Source organism: Aptenodytes patagonicus, chromosome 12, assembly GCF_965638725.1.
Source record: "Aptenodytes patagonicus chromosome 12, bAptPat1.pri.cur, whole genome shotgun sequence".
Lineage (NCBI taxonomy): Eukaryota > Metazoa > Chordata > Aves > Sphenisciformes > Spheniscidae > Aptenodytes > Aptenodytes patagonicus.
In genome coordinates this window covers 9,354,783-9,376,540 of record NC_134960.1, presented here as the reverse complement: position 1 = coordinate 9,376,540, position 21,758 = coordinate 9,354,783, and the positions used below count along the sequence as shown (strand labels likewise).

The 21,758-nt window shown below is 47.7% G+C and overlaps 1 protein-coding gene across 2 annotated transcripts in view; it reads left to right on the top strand.

Moving 5' to 3' along the window:
* The first annotated feature begins 4,836 nt into the window (after positions 1–4,836).
* ADAM19 (ADAM metallopeptidase domain 19) overlaps positions 4,837–21,758 on the top strand; it is a 34,082-nt gene continuing 17,160 nt past the window's right edge. For both annotated transcript variants that reach the window (XM_076349758.1, XM_076349757.1), the window contains exons 1-7: positions 4,837–4,897; positions 5,143–5,228; positions 7,996–8,066; positions 17,443–17,521; positions 18,568–18,644; positions 20,290–20,482; positions 20,959–21,024. In XM_076349758.1, coding sequence (XP_076205873.1) covers positions 4,837–4,897; positions 5,143–5,228; positions 7,996–8,066; positions 17,443–17,521; positions 18,568–18,644; positions 20,290–20,482; positions 20,959–21,024 — 633 coding nt within the window. The remainder of the gene's footprint in view (positions 4,898–5,142; positions 5,229–7,995; positions 8,067–17,442; positions 17,522–18,567; positions 18,645–20,289; positions 20,483–20,958; positions 21,025–21,758) is intronic.

The following is a 21,758-nucleotide window of genomic DNA, read 5'->3' as shown; positions in this document are numbered from 1 at the left end:
TACTTCCTCCTATATGGGGGTGTCCAGCACTGTTTGGAGGGAGGTGCCTCAGAGCTGCTCGGTTGTACCCTGTCTTGTGAACCTGGTGCTGATAGCTCAGAGTGAGCTTCAGGGGGTTGAGGGATTCGGCATTTCCTGCGCAGCATCTGTCTGCTAATGGGGCCTTTGCTGTTCATGTAGGAAAACACAGTATTATACCCTCAGTAGATATCTGTTCTGTTTAATACCACTAAGGCCAGAAGGAGAGAAGACTGAGGTATAACGCATCCTGGATATATTAATGGGAAACAAAATGTAGGGCTGATCCCTCCTTCCCTTCCAGCTAGAGCTGAAGTCCTGAATCAGTCGCACGGGATCTGTGTCTGCAGGTCTACAGCATTGGACCCAGCCCTCAGCCGAGCTCTCTTGAAGACTATTGTGTCTTGTCTACAGTAGGAATGAAAATTATACGAACACCCCATCCAAACCTGGCTTCCTCTGATTCATTCCTTAGCATGCTCGGGCAGCCCTGCGTGGGGGAATTCTCTTGTGATAGAAGAGGATTTTAGCTCCCATTTCTAGGTCATTTTCAGCCCGCCTTCGAACTTACCTCCTAAATGCAGATTTCTGAAGTGCCAAGTGTCTGTGCTGTAATTTCTCCCCTTGAAAGATGTGAAGTGGGTCGTAGGCAGGGCCAGTCCCATGGCAACTGTGTGCCCTCCTCATGGCAGGGCAGAGGGTATTTGACATGTGACATCTTATAAGGTTTTTTTTTTTATTCTTTCTCTGCTTTTTACCTTAATCTAAACTAAAAATCACTTTGCATGCTTCTCAACTTGAAAAACAAATCAGATGCAGATTTTCCAAACAAAGTGTGTTTTCCTCCTGCTGCTGTAAAAGTCTAAAGACATTTAGTAGTGCTTCCCGGTGCGTCACTGCCTGTGGCTATCCATTTGCAGAGATGAGTTTCTTCTCCAAAGTTACTGGACAGTTTTATGGATTGGACGTAATTAAAAGCACTTGTCGTTATACCTGTTCCCCTTCTCTTACAAGAATAAACTGCTTCAGTATAATCACTATTGCGTTGGAGAAGTTTGCAGGCAGCGTGGAGAGGACTACAGTGCTTTGCATGTACAAATACAGTTAAAAAGATGCAACCTGTCTGCATAAACAGTCTCCTACCATTAAGTTCACTTGCCTGTAGGAAGGAAGCAAAAGTAGCAGCAGTGACCCACCGTTTAAAAAAAGCATAGAGAGTGCTTTGATGTTATTTCACTAACAGCACATCGGGACAAGCCCTTGTCTAGTACCTGATCATCTTACAGCACTTCTCCCTCTTTGGCAGGACAGCTGCTCAAGGGCTTTCCAAGTATTCCTGCTGTCCTACATGGGTGGTGGAAAACCAAAGCTAAACGGAAGATTCTGGGTCAGCCAAAGCTGTTCTCAACCATTAAGACTCAAAATAATGAAGTTCGCTGTTAAATCGCCAGTTCCCTTTGCGGATTCACAGCCTTCCTCCTTTGATCATTTCAAGCGATCTGAAAGAGAAAAATGTTCTGAAAAATGGAAGATTTCACATTCCACTCAAGTCAGCCAAAGACACAAAATTTCTTTCATCAGTGCGAGTGTCTGAAATGCAGAAGTTAGTTAGGCAGGAGAAAAAGTCTTCTACCTTCTCCTTCTAAGACTTTTATTCTTGGTAACATTTTCTCCAATGTCAGCAGGAGTCTGTTCAGAGCAGTTCGTTCAACAACCTTTCCCATTTCTGAAGAGGGAGTTCCAATGAAATATTACTGAGCTTTTAGTCTGATACATGTCCAAGTCATTCTCCGTATAAGCCTGTTTCTTTAGCAGGTGTTCTTCTCTGTAGGTCTATCTTTCTATTTCCTTCTAGGTGGCTAACTTCTAATTTACTACGAACATAATGGGAGAATCATCGTCCTTTGCTTTCCAGCTAACAACAGTAGCGTTAAACCATCTTGCAAACTGTCGAGTAAGTGCAGAAACCCCACTGCAAAAGCATTCGCATCAGCTTTGCCCTGGGGAAACTGAAACACCGAATTTTCAAACCTAGTGAACCACCACATGCACCGACACTTGCTCTGGGTGCTGCACGGAGGCTGCAGCTAATAGGTATGACCATCCCTTGATCACAAGGGATGCAACAGATAAGGAAACGGAGCACAGGCTTCCAAATTCCCAGCTGATACTTTTAATCAGGCAGTTGGGATCCTGGAGGAAATGAGTCTGAGTCTGTGTAATTCCTAGATAACCGAAAGCCTGACCTTGCTCTGTGAATCAGGCAAATGTCCCATTGACTTCGGTAAGAGCTTTTTGAAGAGATGGGCACAGGCAGGATCTGACTCATCCTGTGCCAGAGGCAGGTAGCGTTACAGCATCTGGGCGCTGTTAATAAGGCTGGAATATCCTGACTCTTTCCATGCAACAACGTCTCAGTAATGTAAGTGATATATTATACATATATATAGATTAAACTATATATAACAACTGCACAGTCTGTGGTTATATTTTTATAAAGGGAGTTTCTGGTGATTATAAATTAAGATATCAATTCTCATATTACCAAAATCCAAAGATAAAAATATCACTATATAACAAATGAAAATATTGCATGCATTTTATTTGTATGATACTTGAATGCGGACAACAATCACAAGCAGATAGTTGTTGGCCTAAGTATTTTAACAATCTTAAAATAAGGCTCCTTTTATTCCATTTTATGGTTTTTTTGAGCTGATCTTCTTTTAGAGAAATATATGGAGCAGTCCCTGGGAAGATTTGTTCTACTGGGAAGATTTGTGACAATTTTTCAGTGCAAATATACATGTTCCTCATCAAAGTAATTTTTTTTCCTTTGGGTAGACAGAAATTTTATGCAGGGATGAAAGCAGAATAGCTAAATTTGTGTCTAAATTTGGCTTGCATTTTTACTTATTTATAATAAAAGCATCAACAATAGTGCCATTATTTTCTTCTATATTACAGGCAGCTATAAATAAATGGGAGAGTTCACAAAAAATTCAAGGTTTCCCTTCAAGATACTCCACATAATTAGAAAAGAGCTGAAATCTGGTCCCTGGATTTTTGCTCTGGGAAATAACATGATTTAGTTGTGTGACGAAAATTTGTGACCTGTCTGTGGGTCAGCTAAAATGTCATTTATAGCCTGCTCACCCTGATGATCCCCTCTAGGTGTCCCCAAGATGTCCTAGCTTTGTTCTGCCAGAGTGATACCAGGAATAAACTGACTGTCACAAGATCACAAAGGTTCAGCGTGTGAAGTGCTGGGGGAGAGAGGGGACATACATGAAAGTCATAAACCAAAATGGCATCCGCAAATGGAAACAGCCACATTTCCTTTGGGCACAGTGGCAGGAGTCAGCAAAGACCTTCAGTAAAAGAGAGCTCAGTGGTTTCAATAGTGTAAATAAGCCTCTGGACAAGAAACAAAATCATTACTATTATCTAGCAAACCTTTATTCTAAATGGAGTATTAATTTCCTGTCGGTCTGATTTACTGATACACTCTGAAACGTAGCCAGATGCAAATTCTCCCCATTTCTTAAGTTGGTTTCCTGGTGGTTTACCTACACAGGCATTTTAAGTATAGAGATGAATGGAAGGGGTTGTGTGCATAATGTGGATCAATGGCTGTCTGAGGAGTATGACTGTCTGAAGAGGTAATGCCTTTTCCTGCCACTCTGAGCTGACCCCATAAAAATGCACGTCAGTCCAGCCTCGCAGCCTTGCTAGTGTGGCTGCAGTTGGGCTGGCTGGGAGTCACAGCAAAAATAATCTGACATAAGGGATGGCAGTTGCTTTTCACGGTCTCAGCATGTGCAAGGAGCATCTACGGCACCACGGAGCTCAGGTGTTTGCAGCTGGTAACCTCAGCACGGCCCCACTAACTTGTGCTCTCCTCTCCTGGTGCGACCCTGAGCTACACTGGCTAACCCAGCAGCGAGGCACTGCATCTGGCAGCCCTCTGGGTGCTCATCCCCCTGAAGGGCAGAGGACTAGCAAAGAGATGGACCGCAACCCGTGGGTTAGACCTGAAGGGTGCAGGAGAAGACAGGGATGCTCCTTTGGGAGCCTCATGGGAGTGAGTGGACATCCCCCTTCAGGGGCAGCACGGGGAATGCGAGCTGTGGATGCTCCCAAGCCTTTCCCCAGCCCCAGCCCCTCCATCTGCCTTAAGGGGAGAGATGCAGTGAACATCTTTTCACTTCTGCCCATTTATATGGGCACAATAAATTTCACTCTATATCCCTTCAGCTGTCCAGGGGCCACGCATTTCCCAGAAGTGGAGGGATTTAGGATGCCTCTGGAAACATGGGTTCAGCCATGAAGGGTGATAGGATTACACATAAATATAACAGGTAAATAAATAAACAACTAAAGCCGTAGCACCGCTCCTACAGGAGCCTCTTGACAATGATTTGGCTGCTTCCCTCCACCAGCTCTCCCCTCTTTGCTAGCTTTTGAGGCGCAACGGATTTCCGTGCTAGCAAATGAGCTGGGGGGGGGGGGGGGGAAGGGCGAGGTTTTGCGGGGCAGGGGGGGGCCCAGAGGGGCGCTCAGGCTTCCCCCTGCCCCGGGGTGCCCGCCCAGCCCCACGCCCCCGCGCCGCAGGGCAGAGCCGCTATCACACCCGGGGTGAGTCCCCGAGGCGCTGCCCGGGGTGGGGTGGAGGAAGAAGAGGAGGAGACGCCCCCACCCCCCCAGGCAGGGGGCTGCAGGGGCGGATTTCGGGCCGGTGGTGGGAGGAGAAAGCCGCGCCGGGCGGTTTTATACGGCGGGGCGGCGGCGGCGGCGCGCCGTCTCCTGCCCGGAGCCATGCGGGGCCGGGGGCTGCTCTGCGGCATCGCCCTCTCGCTGCTGCTGGGGCCGCCGCGCCGTGAGTGCGGGGTGCCCGGGTCGGGGGGGCTGCGCCGGGCGGCCCCCACCCTGCACAAGTGCCTCTGGCTGCGTGAGCCCCCGGGGAGGGAGGATGGATGGATGGATGGATGGGTGGATGGGATCCTCCTGCTTCTCCTACAACCAGGGCAGAGCTCTCCTCTCCCGCCCCGGCTTCGTGCTCTGTAACTCCCGAGGTTGCGGATGGGGTCGGGGTCGTGAGCGGCTCCTCTTGTGTCTCCCCAGCTGGAGGGGTCGCCGCCGGCGTGGAGCTGCAGCCCGAGGTGGTGGAGCCGCGCTGGGCAGCCCTGGGGAGCCCCGGCAGCGAGAAGGTAGGTCGCGCCCAGCGCTTTATTTATATTTTGTTTTCAAGCCTCCGTATCGTTTCCAGGGGGAGGAACGATGTCGCGGTTAGCACAGGACCTTGCGATGTGCGTTTTGTTTTAAGCTGAGCTCTGTGACAAGCCGCAGCGATGAGCCAGAAAGCCCATGGGCAGCACGGGGAGCTGCTGCCGCTCCTCCACATCCCCGAAGGGCTGGGTGAGCTGGCTGGCACATCTCGGGCACTGAGCGTGAGGCTGCTCCTGGCGACTTGCATTCACCCTGTGCAAAGGCTTGGAATCGTTTGCCCTCTGTCGTGCTTTAAAGCCTGGATCAAGTCTACCTGATCTGTATGTCTGTAAAAGGGGAATGAGGCAATACAATCAGTGGCATTTAGGGAACAGCCGAATAGAGGCATCTGCTTTAGGAGGAGATGAATCCCAGCTGTGAGGGTGCTTCACTAAGGAAAGCCAACCAGCAGCTCAGGTGTGTCTAACTGTCTCTCAGACACCATATGTATCGATATAGATCTCACCCCCACTTCTCTTACGTGGACGGATGAAGTGGTATGTCAGTAGTCTGCAGCTATTCTGAGAACTGCTGGGGTACCAGACTTAAACATCAACCACAAACTGCAGTTCAACTTCCCAGTGTTTGCATTGCCACAATCACTAAGTTATCAGTTGCATAATCAAATGAAAGAGGAAAATCCAGATGGTGTTATTTATGTTGTGAATCAGAAAAAGGGAAGCTGCAGCATTACACTAAAGAAAAATCATGGCATCTCCCCATAAGCGGTGTTGTTTTGGGGTTTATGTCCTCTCCATATGACAAGACTTTCTAAAACTTTTTATTGTGTCATATTAAGAAAAAAAAGCTACAATGACTCTCTCATGATCTTAATTCTCTTTAAAATGTCCTTGCAGGGCTGCCTAGAAGTTTTGGTTCTCTCTACTATTGATAGTGATACAAATACATCTGGACAGCATTTCCCCTTATACAAATTTGCTGGGTCTCAGGGGTCGTACTTGGTTTGTTTCAGGCAAGTTCCTGTTGGCTCTAAAACTAGTGTTAGCAAAGCTTACGTACAGCTGGGATATTTCAGTTACACAGCAATTGATGGACTCTGAAGTAGTGGGATTACTGAAGGAGAAGGGAAAGCGTTATTAGTAATAATGATGTTTGCACAACCTTTGTGAAGAGACTTTTATGATGATGGAGACCCTCAGACCCCCCCAGTTATGGGCAAGGCAACCTCTGTTGCTTACATGTTAGATAGCAAAACAACAGACCTACCCTGAGATGTACTGAGCACCTGTGATTCAGTAAACTAAACTCAGCCCCTCGGAATTAGCCGTTGTTGTATATACTAAATGTATTAATTTGTTTTGCATCATCTGTGTGGGCCTGGTGCAATGTGCTGGAAACTGAAAAACAAAACCCAGAATACAAGTAGGGAGCTGATGAAAGGAGAAGTTTGTAACTGAGCTTGGAATTGATGAAGTGGCAAGCGAGTGTATCTCTGGGCTGACAGATCTCTCATCAGAACATCCTATTCAGTCAGCCTTGCTTTATTTTGCTTTCAGTTGATCTGTTCTGCAAAATCCACTCCAACACCGAATTAGGAAATAATACAGGTTAATAATCTCACCGGTTTCTGTGATTATTTTTTTCTCTTTCTTCCAGCTGAATAGAGAAGTCTGTTTTTATAAAATGGGTTATTTCTCTTCTGGGGAGTTTATTCATCTGTTTCCTTTATGAGAAAGCACTCAGACTCAGAAATCCCCAGCTGATCTTAGCTAGTGGCCCTGCTTTGAGGGAGGTAAAACTGGAGACCTCCAGAGGCCCTTCTAGTTGGTCCTCTAGAAAGCATATTCTATATTTTCAGTCTTCTGAATGATTTATTTTTTTTAAATGTTGGTTTTAGTGTATGCATTTCCCATTCCACTACGAAATTAGGGTCCTTTCTGTTAACACCAGTAGGCCTTGGGGAGCCGGCTGTCCGGTGTCCTCATTCGGAGCTGTAGGCAGATTGCAAACCAGGGCTGTGCCCTTGTACTTGAACACACTAGAAAGTTGCTGTCATGGTTTCCAGTCCCTTGGCAGCCTGGGACTAATACAAGAGCAGCTGTGAAATACTGTCTGAACAACGGCTGGAGCCTAAAGATGTCTAAGGGACCCCGTTGCATGCCTTTTATTGGCAATTTCTGTGAGTAAAGGAACTATGTGAAAATTTTTAGAAGAGGCGTGATTCCTCCTGTCCTGAAATAGGCTCCTAAAAATGTCTTTTTCTGCTGTAACAACAAAGGAAGCTTTGGTTAACTAGCTCGTATATTTGACTTGTAAACCTCTGGTGCAAGTTAGGATGTCCTGTGATGTGGTCCTGAGCATAGTGTACAGGAGAAGGGGGTGCAGTGCACCCCTCCCGCCCAGCTGCACCTCCAAGCGCTCCAGCGCCAGGACTTGTTGCCTCGTCTGAGCCCATTATTCCTCCTGAGACACCAGGGTCACTAGCTCAGATATGGCATCCCACCAGCGTGCCTGTACTGCTTCCCGGCTCTGCGTGGCTGTGCTGCGGGGATGCAGCAGCGTGCCTGGAGCTGGGAGCCACCATGGCCCGTCCCTTCCCTTCCCCAGCGCTCCAGGTCTGAAGGTAGGAGGAAGGCGAGGAGTGATTTTAAGGTCAGCTGCCATTTCCAGGGGAACAATTTGTGTTTCTGGATGCATTCATAATTATGATGATGTACAAGTAACAGGCACCGTCTCTTTTGCACTCAGCATCCCTTCAGAGCTGAAGTTAAGGTAAAGGCAGAAGGCCGGGAGCTCATCTTGGAATTGGAGAAAAATGGGTAAGTGTGCTTGTGCCTTGCTGTGGCAATTGTGGTCTCGCTAAAATAATGAATGAGGATTACAGTGAAGTCAACAGGAAAACCTCCACTGACTTCAGCAGGGTTTTGATAAAGACAGGATGAGGAAGTCCTTTTCTGGATTTCAAGGTTATTCCAGGTCTGAGTCCCCACTGATGTTAATCAGCCAAGCAGCGCTGACTGTAACAGAGCTTTGTCAGCAAAAAGCAGACGGTGACCTGGCCCTCAGTGAGTAAACTTATTTTTGCATCATAATTCTTGCTACATTAACTAGAAAATGTTGCTGATATGAAGTGCACTATTTACCGAATGGCTCCATGCTTTAGAGTCAGTGTGACTCTAATGAGGATTTCATTTGCTGTGATCCGAAAAGGTCCTGCTCCGTTTCCTAGGAGAAACGATCTGACAGTTTCAATTCCATTAGTGCCCTTCATGCTAAAGCAGACTGAAAAAATGCTTTTACATTAACTGAAATGCAACCTCCTCTCAGGCATGATGCAGCAATGCTGTGTGATATCATAGGGCATGATGTGTATTGAATTCAGCTGCAGGAGATTAAGGTAGGTAGAAGGGTTCTGGTCTGGAGGCCGCTCCAGAGGCTTTCTGCCCTGTGAGTACATTAGTTTCCAGTGGTGGAACAGCAGCTGGAAATGTAGCTGCAATAAGCTTGTCTTTGCTAAATAGTCCACTTGCACTTACGGTGTTTTATTTATTTTTAAATGGGTCAGAAGATTAATCTATGGAAACACAACCAAATATTTGTCTGCTAGAATCAGTAGGAATAATAACCTTGGAATAATGACCCTGGTTATATTTTAAACGTATTGTATGGACATCCCAACCACAGAGCCTGGGGGCTCATCTTTCCTCCTGAAAGAGTGAAGTGTCAGAAGATCTTATTAGTTCTGATGGCAGTCCATAAACCTAAATGATATTCAGGGCCTTCTGTAGGAAAACCAGATTTTTCTTGGCACTGTCTGCAGTAAAGACTGAAATCCGATGGCTGATGAAAGGCGAGTACATCCTACAAGGTGTGTTCTGTAATAGGCCACATAAGCTACTGGGAGTTTTAGTGCTGCAAAAGCTGGACACGTTTCCCAGGCAGTCATGTACCTGTGTAGAACTAAACAGAAACAGCTATAAATTCTGTGTGTTTTGGCATCTCTCAGCTGGGAAAAATAGAGAAGTGGTAGAAGAGGCCAGGCACCATAAGCACTGCTAACTCAGTCCTGTCTAATGCAGGAAAAATAGCTGTTGCTGACGCCAGTGGTCAGCAACGCCAGTCTCTGAACTGAACCTGGAAGCAACGTAACTGCTAACGCTGCTGGGGGTCTCCTTCCTGGTGGAAGGACTGTCAGGTCTTGCATATTCTGCAATCGCTATGCAAAGGTGAATTTATTTCTGGCACAGCAGAAGCTGGCAAGAGCAAGGATCCTTGCTGAAGTAATCCATTTGTGCTCTGAGCATGATGACGTAACCTCCAGGTGCCTCGCAGGAGCGGTGCTGTGCTATTTCCACTGCAGACAAACTCATTGCTGGTGCTAGTAAACAGAATTATAATAATAGAAGGTTTCTATTGTGTCTATTTCCTGAAATGCATTTTCATTCATTGAGATGTATACAGACAGGCTTAAGTGTGTGCACACACTTCCACTGTGGGATGAATCGCCTTACTAGGAGTGATGAAATACAGCAAGTGATTTGGAGTTTTTTGTTTTTATTTTCTGTGGAAAATGCAAGTGATTCATAGATAGCAGTGCTTCACATGGGAGTCTTGCCAGGCCTCAAGTCCTTGTTTAAGAAAGGTGATGGTACAATCCCAAAATGCAAGTCTGAACTTGATTAGATGAGAGGCTCTGGGGAGCCACCACTTCTCAGAGACTTGTGAAGGTGCAGAAGTAGTTTAGAGACACTCAAATTAATAAGAGAAATGATGAAGCAAAAACATGAAGTCCCTGGGAGCCCTGTGGATGCTGTAATTATCAGCATCCATAGAGCACTTCTAAGTGGAGGCAAACTGCTTCTCCTAGTCATAGCATGCAGCAAGGCAGAGTCCAGCCTGGCTCCTCAGGTTCCCAGCCTGGGGTTGCTCCCCAGCACCCAGGAGCTCACCACTGCTATTACTTATTCTCGGTGGATTAGGCAGCCTCGTTACACATTCACCACTCTCCTTATGGAGAGACAAAGCTGATGAGAATATGAGCTTGCTTTGAAGTGGCGGGGTGCAGGGAGGAAAGAGTCATAATCTGTACGGCTTTGGTAGGGATGCGCTAGCTTTGAAAGAAACGTGCTGTTTTCAATATGTGGAAGAAATGTTCACGCCAAGCCTGTGATTTCATATTCCATATGAAAAGGACATTGTGTTCATCCACAGAGGTGAAACACAAATTATTGCATATCTTTCTTCAGACTGGTGTGCAATTCTGTATTTTGTAATAAGCTCAGCACACATCTGAGTCTGGGCTTCATATATCTACAAATACAATTATTGCATTAGCAGTTAACATCATATTGCATTATTTCCTGTTCAGGAGTTTGATAAGAAGGCAGAACCACACTGCAGTTCCAAGCAGAGGTCACAACACTAGTTAACATTTCTGAATAATGACAAAAGTATATCCCCCAAATGACTCAGGCTTGTTTTAAATGACTCAAAACCATGTCCTGCAGCTGCAGGATTGGAAAGCTCAAAGCTGCACAAACAGCAAATATATGGAGAGATGCCTATAAAGCAGCTTTAAATTTGGCTGGGGCTTAGGAACAGAAGAAGTTGCAAACCTTGGATGAAAAATGACTTTTAAAAGGCATTTGCATTTGTTAATAAAAAGCAGCTTTGAGCCAAGCAGGGAGGGGATGCTGAGACGCTCTGAATGTGTGTGGCAGCGCTGCCTGGTGTGAGCCTTTTCTTTCTAGTGAAGAGGAGAGCTCATATTTACACAGCAGAAACCTGCATGGAATTTGTCTTCTCACCGGAGTGCAGGAAAAGTATCAACAAGACTTTCCTCCCTCTGCTCTTCTTCTTTGTGTCTCTCATGGGGGGAGCAGACCTGGGAAAGGCCCTCTCGGCTGCAAGGGGTAGTGGAGGCTTCCCCAGGGGTCGTCCCTGCCTGTGGGTGAGTCCCGTGGGGCACAGCTGCATGTTTTAGCTGCATATTTTGGCTGCTGCTGGCCCAAAGCAGCCGTGATGGTGTGGGGCACTTGGTGGCAGAGCCCCAGCGGAGATGTGCAGCAACTGGTTGAGGACACTGCAAAGAAAGTCCAAAGCTCATCTGGTCTGACCTTGGGAGCAATCCAGATAGTTCTTTTTAGGCAATTGGATCTGATAGGTAGCAGTATCATTTCCAATCTCTTCTGGCCCCACCTGGGTAGGTGGGGAGCACTCCAGCCCCGCTCAGTGCTCTCAGCGGTGTGATAAGAGATCTGTATGTCACTTGTATTTCACCGTTTCCTGCTTCTGCTCATTTCAAGGGCCTCTTCTACCAACTGAGTTAGGAAGAGGGGAGGCTGCTGCCCACCTCTGAGCAGGAAGGATATATGAGATTATTCCACTGATGGGCTACACATCATCAGTGTCTAATGGGCTTCCTGCGTGGGGAGGGGATAAAGGTTACGTAAAGGAGGGAAATTGAGTTTATCCTGCTCTACTGTCTCTTGGAGTCATCAGAAAAACAGGGTTGGGACCTGGAAAGCCATAGCTGCTTTTCAGCCTCCTGATTCCCTTGAGATACTCAGTGATTTCTCTGTGTGGGGCAGGGAGGAAGAGATGAGGAAATGGAGCCCTTTAAATCTTTTGCTCCTTGACTCATTATCAGCCAGTTTCCCATTTATTTTATTTCCTTTTTCCTCTCCAGGCAACTTTTATGATTCCCATTGTTAAGCCAAGGGGCTATGTGACAAATTTTACTTGGGTCCTGTAACATGATTTACACAGCGAATGTCACAGATGATGCGGATGGCAAAAGGGGATGGAGAGTCTTTAGCCTGTGATATTTTCCCAGGCATTACAAATAGCTAGTTTAGTTCCACCTCAATAGCTGGGAAGCTACTTTTTCCTTCCAAACTGCTGCTGTTCACACAATAAACATGTTCTCAGATGTATCAGCAAAGGCTCTTGAGGAAGGGAGCTTAAGAGCTCCAGGCTTCAGCTGGATGAAACTCACCAAGAAAAAAAATTTTGGATTTCATCGATTTTTATGAAGCTCCAGGTTTTGGCTGGAGGATTCCGGAGAGGTGAAATCTCTGATTCCCCACTAGTGGTGGATACAGAAAGCAGGCCTGCCTGCTTGTGTTGTCATGGGTCGTGTGTTGGTGATGTTCAAGATAGGGTCACCTCAGGTTTTGATAATAAATTCTGACTTTAGGAACGTTTAAGTGACTGGGAGGTAAGGCGTCAAATTCCCCTTCTTACCCTACTTGGATCCTGTTGAGAGGCAATGGAGTGGGACCACAAATTGTAGATGGAAATCTGACATCTGAACTTTCTTGGGAGAGTCAATTCCCTCCACCCCCAGATGCTGGCAGCCTGACTGGACAGATTTATTGTGATTTGAGGAAAGGGACAGGGAAAGAGATGTAACAGATTGCAGGCTTCACTTTTCTTGGTCCCCCGACTGAAAAATTAAGAGTCGATGTTTCTCACGAGAGCTTCATGGACCATTTAGCTCTTGTTTTTTGGGAGGAAATAAAAAATGTCTGACTCCTAGATACTCACGGGTGTTTTTAAATTGGCAGCTGTTCATGCAGACTAGCCCCTCTGTAAAATGAACCCAAAGTTGCTCATGGGACCAAATTATAAAAAATTCTTCTTGCTCCAATTATCAAGAGCACCAGCGTGCTGCTGGGGCCCTCCCAGTGCCCATGGGTGATCTCTGGCTGGTGGAGCCGAGCATGTTCACAGTGGTCCCCTGGGATGGAGGGCTCCAAGCCCCTCTGAGACTTGTGCTAACAAGTGATGTTTCACAGGTGAGAGAAAACTGCTCCCATTTATCATGAAAACAGGGGTGAGGTTCTCCAGAGCAGCTGGGAAATGTGCACTCCCTCAAATGAATGTGGGCATGCGAGAAAGGCTCCGGCTTTCTTTGTGCTGTTTTTGGGAGCGTTTGGGTGTGCTGTGCAGCCCGTCTCCCCGCAGCTGCTTCTCTGCTCCTCTGTGGTGGCCGGATGAGCTGGAGGTCACGCTCTTGCACTGTCCCCAAGTGCCACAGGGGCAGCTGCCCACTGAGAAAGCTGGGTTTTGCCCCACACCCTCAACCTGCCTCTCCCATTGAATACCATTGGCTCATGTGCAAAGTATGTGACCTCCCTGGCACGGTGTCTCAATGTGGCAAAACAGAGCCATGCTGCCCTATAATGTCAGCTCTGCATGGCAAGGCTCTTCCAGGGAGCAGCACAGTGGCACGGGGAGGAGGGTTTTGTTTCAAACAATTATGTCATTGACAGGCTGGAGTGGGACCAAGATCACTCCACGTCGGTCATCAGCAGAAACAGTCTCAAGCCATCTGTACATTATGGCACTGAGCCACTCTTCCTTTGTTTGGCTTCCTCGCTTGTATTTAACCCGGCTCCCAAGGCTTTCTGGGGAACAAATCCTGCCAAAAGCAGGCTATTCCACCCTGAGCTGAACGCTGAGCCGGATCTTGGGGAACGACTGATCTTGCCGAAAGCTGGTTGCTGTTGGAAAGGTGTGAGGGCTTCTCTAGAACATCTTGAGTGCTCTTGTGTAGCTTACCCTGGCCTCAAACAGCCCCACATAGCTGCAGCTGTGATCAAAGTTTAGCAAATGCTCCCATCCAAAACCAGCTTTTCCTCTGACTTCATCAATTCTTCATGCTGGTAACTCATCTAATGAGGGACTCCATGCTGCCTTTTAGGAAGATGATGTGTGCTAGCAATCTGCCAGCTGCCTGACTGGATCTCGGAAGCCTTTAAGTGGTGTTATTTTGCATCCAAACTTTTGCAGCTTCATCTCGATCTGCTGGAGAGGTCATCCCTGAGACATGTAATGTAACAGAGAAGAAAGGATCAAATAGTGCTGTTTTTTCCAGGCTTTCCTTCTCCAGCAAGGAGGTGAGCTCTGTGCTCCTCTGGAAACGGTGAATCAGGTCCGTCAACACTTTGCGGGGCTGAGCTCCCCTGGAATCAGCCGTTCAGCCTGGCAGTGATGCTGTCCTGAAATGATGGCAGATAAAGGCCACTGCTAAGGTTCTGGGGTACGTGTGTCTCACTAATCTCAGCTCTTTATCCAACAACTGGTAAATGTGGAGAAGGGACAAGACTGGCTGATAACCTTGGTGGACTCTGAGATGGAAAGAAGGCTTCTTTTCTGTTTATTTACAGTTTAGTGGAAAGCTTGCTGCTAGCTGAGGAAGTAAGCTGGGCTGGGAACGAGCTTTCACAGGCTCTGAAGTGAGATAGCACTCCAAGGGTGTTGCAAGATGTCCTGTTGTTTTTCCTCTTTCCTCACTGCCCTCCCCACCGCACACCGTGCAACGCACTGTGATAGCCCTTCTCAGCAGTGCTGCAAGAGCCCCAAGGCTTCCTCCGTTAAGGCAGGGAAGGGTCTTCAAATAAGGACTGTTTCAGCTCAGAATAAGAAGCTGGACCATTCATAGGGAGCCTTCAATGTAGGATAGGAGTCAACTGATGGAGAGACGCTTGAAAGTCATAACATGGCGCCACTCAGCCAGATGATGCATGCTGTCAGCTCAGCAGCTGCATAAGTATCCCTAAAAATTCAGGCAGACCTCTCAGCTCCTTAATCCACACTAGAAGGGCATAGAGCCTGATTCTGCAGGTAGGAAGAGATGTGCACATACCACGTGTTGTGTGGCATCATCCTGTGTCTTGAAACATGGTGTGCCAGGCTCTGGTGCTCAGCATGACCCAGCTCTGCACTGGGGCTGGGCAGCAGTGCCATGGGGCTGGGCAGGAGTCAAAGCACTGAGGATTTTTATGGTAGATGCTGGAGGAGAAATAAAATAGCTATTCATAGTAAATGCTTTCCAAGAATAAAGGAGCAGGAAGAAAACATAAGCGTGCTTGTTTGGGAATGAAACAAGTAGGCTGGGCAAGCCTCAGCTGCTGGAAATCCATGGGCTGGTGTCTAATTCTGGCTTTAGTAGCACTGGGCAGATGCACGCTGGTTTAGTGTCTGCTCCTGAAATGACAGTCTCTAACACAGACCAGATACCTGCCAGAGCACATTGCTCAAGGCAATTTCCTGCAAGTTAATGCAATCTGTTGATTAAACATTTGTTTCTTGCAGCCTCATGCTGAGCAAGCTACTGCAGTCAGGGAGATGAAGGGAGTTTTTTTCTGTGGGACGGTGCTTCTGTGCTTATCTTCAGTTTACAGACCTGAGATAGCTGAATGCAGCAATCTCGCCTTCTGATCACTGACAGGATCTAGTGATGAGAATTAACACATCAGAAAGAAACAAAATGAGCTTTCCTGGGCTACAGTGAACTTTGAAAGTGGAGATAAAAGCTGTTGTATTCCCGACATCAAATGCTGTCAAATACAACGGTGGCACGCAGTTTTGTCTGACACTAAGCCATTGGTACTTGTTCGGGTGTCTGAGCCTTTGGATGCCGGATGGGGGAAGCACTTTCAAACACTGATAAAAGGTTGTGTTTCCTGTTGCTCTGGCCTACTTTAATTAGATATCACAAGCGCCCAATCCCTTATTCAAACAGAGGCTTTCAAGGTAGATTAGACCTGACTGCCACATACCAAAAACCAAGACAGATGGAGAAACCTTTGGTTTTGCTTCTGATACAGCTTTCTTCATCCAGCCTAAAGAAATCAAGCAAAGAAAAGAAGAAAACTTTTGCTTGCTTGCTTGCAGGTCATAGTTCAAAAATCTCATGCATGAAATGCATTAAACAGGGATGCAGAAGGACTGAACCGGAGCTGCAGCGTTGCTGGCATCGCGCTGCCCAGGGTGCACGTGGCATCCTTGTGGCGTGGCAAGTGTGGCGCTTCGGTGGCCTGACAGCACCGCAGGGTTGCTGCAGAAGTGTGTTTCATAGATGGGGCATATTCTGCGTTCCTTCTCCAAATTTTTGGAAGTGAGGCGATTGTTTTAAAAAACTGTTTTAAACCTACATTTTACTGCTGCTGAGATGGACACAGGATATGACCTTCTTGGTTTGGCCCAGATTTTGACTTGCTGTACTTTTTACATTACTGTTTAGCAAATGCAGATGTTTAAAAAGAAGGGGAAGGCTGTTTCCTCTGGAACCACATCAAAACGCTTACTATTAAGTGCACAGGAGAGCCTTTTATAGACTTTTGGTCTGATCCTGGGCTGAAGACAGGGAGAATATTGTCTATATGAGGATGACACAAACAAATTCCAAGTGGGGAATCAGCATTTTCCTAGGACAAAGATGTGAATCGGCTTCTGGGCAGAAGTTGAAATGCAGATGCAGATTGGTTTATAATTGTGTTCAGATTGGGGCACTGGAGAGAGTCTGGGTTTGAGCTGAGAACTCACTCCAGTGCCCAGATGTGTCCTGAACTGGCCTGTGGTGTGCTTGGTACACTGGACTTGGTGCGCTGAATCTAATCCCCGTATATCTGGGGCATGACTTTGCAGTAGTAAAGGAAACTCCGCTCAGACACTTGCACCCATTAAGGGAAGATGATGTTGAGTTTCCAGGGTTTTTTTTAAGTCCTCATGTAAAAATTGAATTGTTCACTTGCAGCTGTTGGAAGTGGATCTCGGCGCCTGATCAAACTCAGGGACAGGCTCTCCTTTATTATTTTAATTTAATAAATGGCTTGAAAGAGCACTTAGGAAGATGGCTCACTGCGCCCTTTCAGAAGTGAGCGTGCTCCACTCCTGCCAGGGCAGCAGATAGGTGGATGTGGCAAGGTCAACTATGCTTCCACCTTCTGACCCTCTGCTATCACAGCGTGCTCTGCACAGGGAAGCACAGCCTGCGGCGCTGGTCCTGCAGTGGCTCCGATGGCTCCTGTGCCACCAGGAAGCCATTAGGTGCTGCCTCCCTGGGGACAGTGTGTTAACAAGTGCCTCACAGGCAGAAAGTGCTGATCCAGAGCAGAGTGCAGAGATACAGTGCAGCTCTTGACTGGTGTCCCCCAAATACCTGTCTCCTGCCTGCCCTCTCTGTGCATTGCAATTGGTTTCGCCCTGTGGGTAGCAAACAGCGACCGCCCCAAGTCCACAACAGTGGTTCACAGCAACAGGAATATTTACACTGACTTCAGAAGGAGCTGCATCTAGCCGATTTTCTAACACACCTAGGAAAGAGAAATCCAGGTCTAAAGAAAGGTCTTACTGCCTTTTTTTTTTTTCTTTTTTTCTTTTCTTTGCCCCTCCCTGTATCTGCAGAAACCTCTTTGCACCAAGCTACACTGAGACTCATTACAGCCAGACTGGACAACCCCAGACCACCTCTCTGACCCACACGGTGAGTGCAGAGAGCACTTTCCCTCCTGCAGAGTGCAGGGGAGACCAGGCAGGGGGCCCGGAGAAGCGTGTGACCTTCTTTCTCCAGAGCCTTTCTTCAAGGCTATGGGTCTGCTTTAAGCTGAAGGGGAGGGCAGTCTGACTTTCTGACCTGGGGGGTTCCAGCAAGAAAGCATCTCCATCCCCCAGCAATGGTAAAAACATCTTACTGTTTTGCCCGAGCTCTGATATGAGAAGCCCAGGTCAGCCTCCAGCATCGCTTCCCTCTCTGGGTGCTGGGGGATCGTTTAATCCTCACGCTGCTCATCCTCTTGCTTTTAGTTTTGCCACTGGGTACTCCACTCTGGGGACACTCCCAGCCTTTGGGAAAACCAGCCTGTGTGAGCTGGCTCCTCTTCAGTAAAAATCCCATAAATTACTCATCTCACGCAAGCCTTGGCTGACTCTATGCTGCAGTGGCACAAAGATGTGCATTGGTTGCAATGCAAAAATAAGAGATAAAACCCCCATGAGATCATCTTTACTGATACTGCCCCGGGGTGAGGGAAAAGGATGTGATGAATATGTTGGCGTTTCTGCCCCAAAGCCTCCTTGTCCCTGCCAGAGGCTGCCTTTGTCTTGCCAGGAGCCCCCAGACGGGGACTTCCCCACTGCCCGTGGTGTCACCCTCTCTGGGGCTGAAGGCACGTCCTTTGGGGCCTGACCCAGGGCCAGCTGCCATCGATAGGCAGCTCCCATTACAGGCAGAAAGCTTGGGATTGGCCTTAATGCTGCAGCCATCTGAGTTGCTTCCTTGGGGATTCAAAGCTCTTAATTTTTACTGCCAACAAGGAGCCGTTTGATGCTTTTGCACAGGCCACGCATGGCAGCTGAAAGGCCAAATTTCAATGCAGACTCACAGAGGTTTAGTTATGATAGTCAACTGCCAAATGCAGTGGAAAGAGAACAAGAGTATTGGCAGCACTCACATGGGACTCGGTGATGTCTAAATACAGCATACATCCATCCCAAAACTGCATTGCCAACCTGTTCCCCTCTGCTTTCCAGGACCACTGCTTTTACCATGGGGTCGTGAGGGGCTGGGAGCGCTCCAGCGTCACGCTCAGCACATGCAGAGGGCTGCGGTAAGTGCCTGGTGATGCCGGAGCTGTGGGAATGCCTCTGCTCGGCTCCTCAGCGTGCTGCCACTCAAGCTCGGCTCCCCAGCAGCCTGGCTGCCTTATTTTTTTCTGGGCAGATAGACGTGTTCTCAAATGCCACCCAGCCAAGGGTCCTGGGCATAAAAGGGAGCATGTCAGGAGAAATGCAGAAACTTGGGTATCATTAATAACCACGGCCTTCTAGCCAGCTCCTAGACTCCTTCCCCCTTTGTGCTGGCAATGTGGACTCGTGCAATGAGTGAGTTTAATTCAAGAATCCACTGGAGCAAAAGACTCTCTTGTTAGTGACTCAGGGCTGCATCCCTTACAGAGACAGGGACAGGACCCACCATGTCCCAGCCCAATACTCTACACTAATGCAGAAACCAGCTCCTTCTCCCAGTCTTTCACAGCTGGCAAGTTTTTGTGTGTGTTTTGGGGCAAAGTCTTCAAGTCTGAACTTCCTCCTGGGTTGTTAGCCCCGCTCTCTGTTTTATTCCTGGGTGGTGCCGGGGTTGTGTGTGTTATGCATTTAAAACCTTCGCTTTGGTAGTAATGGAGTCTTTGGCAGGAAAAGACTGTCTGTATCCTCAGCAGGAGTAAATGAAATGGCTTGTTGCAATCAAGGAGCTGCATTCATTTACACCAGCTCAGAGTTTGTTTCCAAAACACCACATGGGCTTTATTGATATTAGTGGTCATCTGCTCTCGAGCGCTGATTGGAAGCTGTGCTGGTGGGACTGGCTCCAGCCAGGAAACAGCCCGTGCCAAAGCAAACCTGAGACATCTTAAGTGAATGTAGGACAGGCCAGAGAGCCCAGTGAGATAAACAGGACAGTGCAGCCACCTGTGGTTTGCGATAAATAATCCAAAAGCAAAAGTAATCACAGGTGTGCCTTGCTTCTGTCAGCCTGCGTTTTCCTAGGCTCTGCTTTCCTAGCTGGAGAGGAGATAGAGATGTCTCCTTGGTGTGCACATGTGGTAGCGTTCCTGCACCCCTGAGCTGTCAGCGGTGTGCTGGCAAGTCCTCAACATCATTTTCTAATTGCCACGAAGGCACGGGAGCTGAGCTCACGTGGCTGTTTTCAGTCTGAGCCTTCACAGGGAGGCACACTGCCCGTCGAGCCACACGTCTTCTAGTGGGCATCAAACACAGGAGATTTCCAACTCTTCTGGCTGTAACATGCTCGTTGAGAAAACCAGAACTGCATGGCTATGTGCAAGTCCTAGAGAGAACTGTGTTTTTTTCTGTTGACAAAGTCTTCACATTTTTTAGGTCAATTCTGTTAAAGATAAATTTCTTCAATTGGTTGAAAAGCTTCCACTGCCCCTAAAGAAAAAGCTGTATTTTAAAAAAGTACTTCTCAGGTTAGCATTGTTGCAGCACATGCTCCAATAGCCCCTTAATTGAATGTCTGAGGCCCACTGGATAGATTTTAATATACGCCAGCTCAGGGATTCCCCCTCTGAACTCAAAATATTCCCATCCTTTTTATTAATGAATCGAATGGCCTGGTAAGGGTAAGTGCCTTGCCAGAGTCAGACGGGAACTCAGCAGCAGCAGAAGGATTTGCCTCTGGTTGCTGTGATAGTAATTAACTTTCCCTTTTATTGCCTCCTGTTTCGACAGAGGACTTATCTCATTGAGCAGCAATTCCAGCTATATCTTAGAGCCGGTTCCCAACAGCCCAAACCAGCACTTGATCTACAGGTTGGATAACCTGAGGTTGCAGAGAGGAGCCTGTGGCTACCAGGGCACTGGGGACACAGCTGAAGACTGGCTCAGGGACTTCACAACTGGGATGAAACCACCTCGCCAGAGGGTGAGTAGAGCTTAAACTGGGTCCATGCATGATGCTCCAAATTTGTTGGCTGTTCCAAGCCCGAGGAGCCTGCTGTTCTCTGGGAACATAGCTCAGAAAGTGAAATGAAGGAAAATATTTAAGAGGCTTTGTAGCAAGCTGGTTACCAAATAGTGGCTCCAGCAGGGAAATAAATGAGTGTTGGGGACCATTGTGTAGCGTGAGGAATCTGGGCTGTAGCTGTTCCTGCACAGATTTGTGCATCCGATACATGAACAAACGGGTGGGCTGAGGACAGGCACGTGGGCACTTGGTGTAGCTAAACTGACTTGTGATACTTGGTTGCTGTAAGTCAATCACATCTGGAGGTTCCTGTGTGTAATGGGGCGGGTGAATGGCCAGTGAAAAGCAAACTGGGAAAAATGGCCTGTATGTATGTTTTGCGAAGAGTTTCTTGGGGGATATTGGGGAAATAACCTGTGTTGCTGCTGCCACAGGTGAAACGGGAGATTCTGCAGGCTACGAAGTATGTGGAGCTTCTGCTCGTGGCTGATTATGCAGAGGTAAGAAAAGGGATCATGTTTATACCAACTGAGCACCGGGCCCAGAGCAAGAATCCCACCTGCAGCATCTCCTGGGGCGGGGAGGGCAGCTGGAGCTCAACAGGTTTCCTTTTGCCATCCCGACGGTCCTACCCCCATCAGCAGACAGGGAGAGCTGTGTCTTGGTCACTTTTGTCCTAGCAGCCATGACTCCTCTGCTGCCACCATCAAATACCGTTGGCCAGGGAAGAGATGCAGGTTGCGATTTGGTTGAAGGACTAGGGCTGGGGGTCAGTTCTTCCCTCCCAAGGTAGCAGTGGTCGGCCCTGGTTATCGATGGGAGAGGCTGCCTTCAGCCTAGGGTGACTTGGGGGTTTCCAGGAACGACGTGCTTGTAACTCTGCGGTACACTTAATCTCTAGAGAAGATAACCGTGATTATCCTCTGCTCTGAGCCGGTAGCAGATATATAAATAGACATTTTCAAGGCTCTAGATCATAGAATAGGGCTGGAAGAGACCCAGTGAAGTCAGCAATCCCTCCCCGTCCCCAGCCTGGACAGTATGCCAGATGTACTTGCTGACAGTGCAAACCGTGCAGTGTTTTGCCGATCACCTAATCTCCAGCACAGACGGGAGTCAGGCTGGTCCTATTCATTATTTACAACTTGAAACTCCAATAGTGAAAGCCACGTAGTGCTCTGGGCTATAATTTATTCTGAACAAAACTAAAGAGGCAGAACCTATTTCAGCCTTC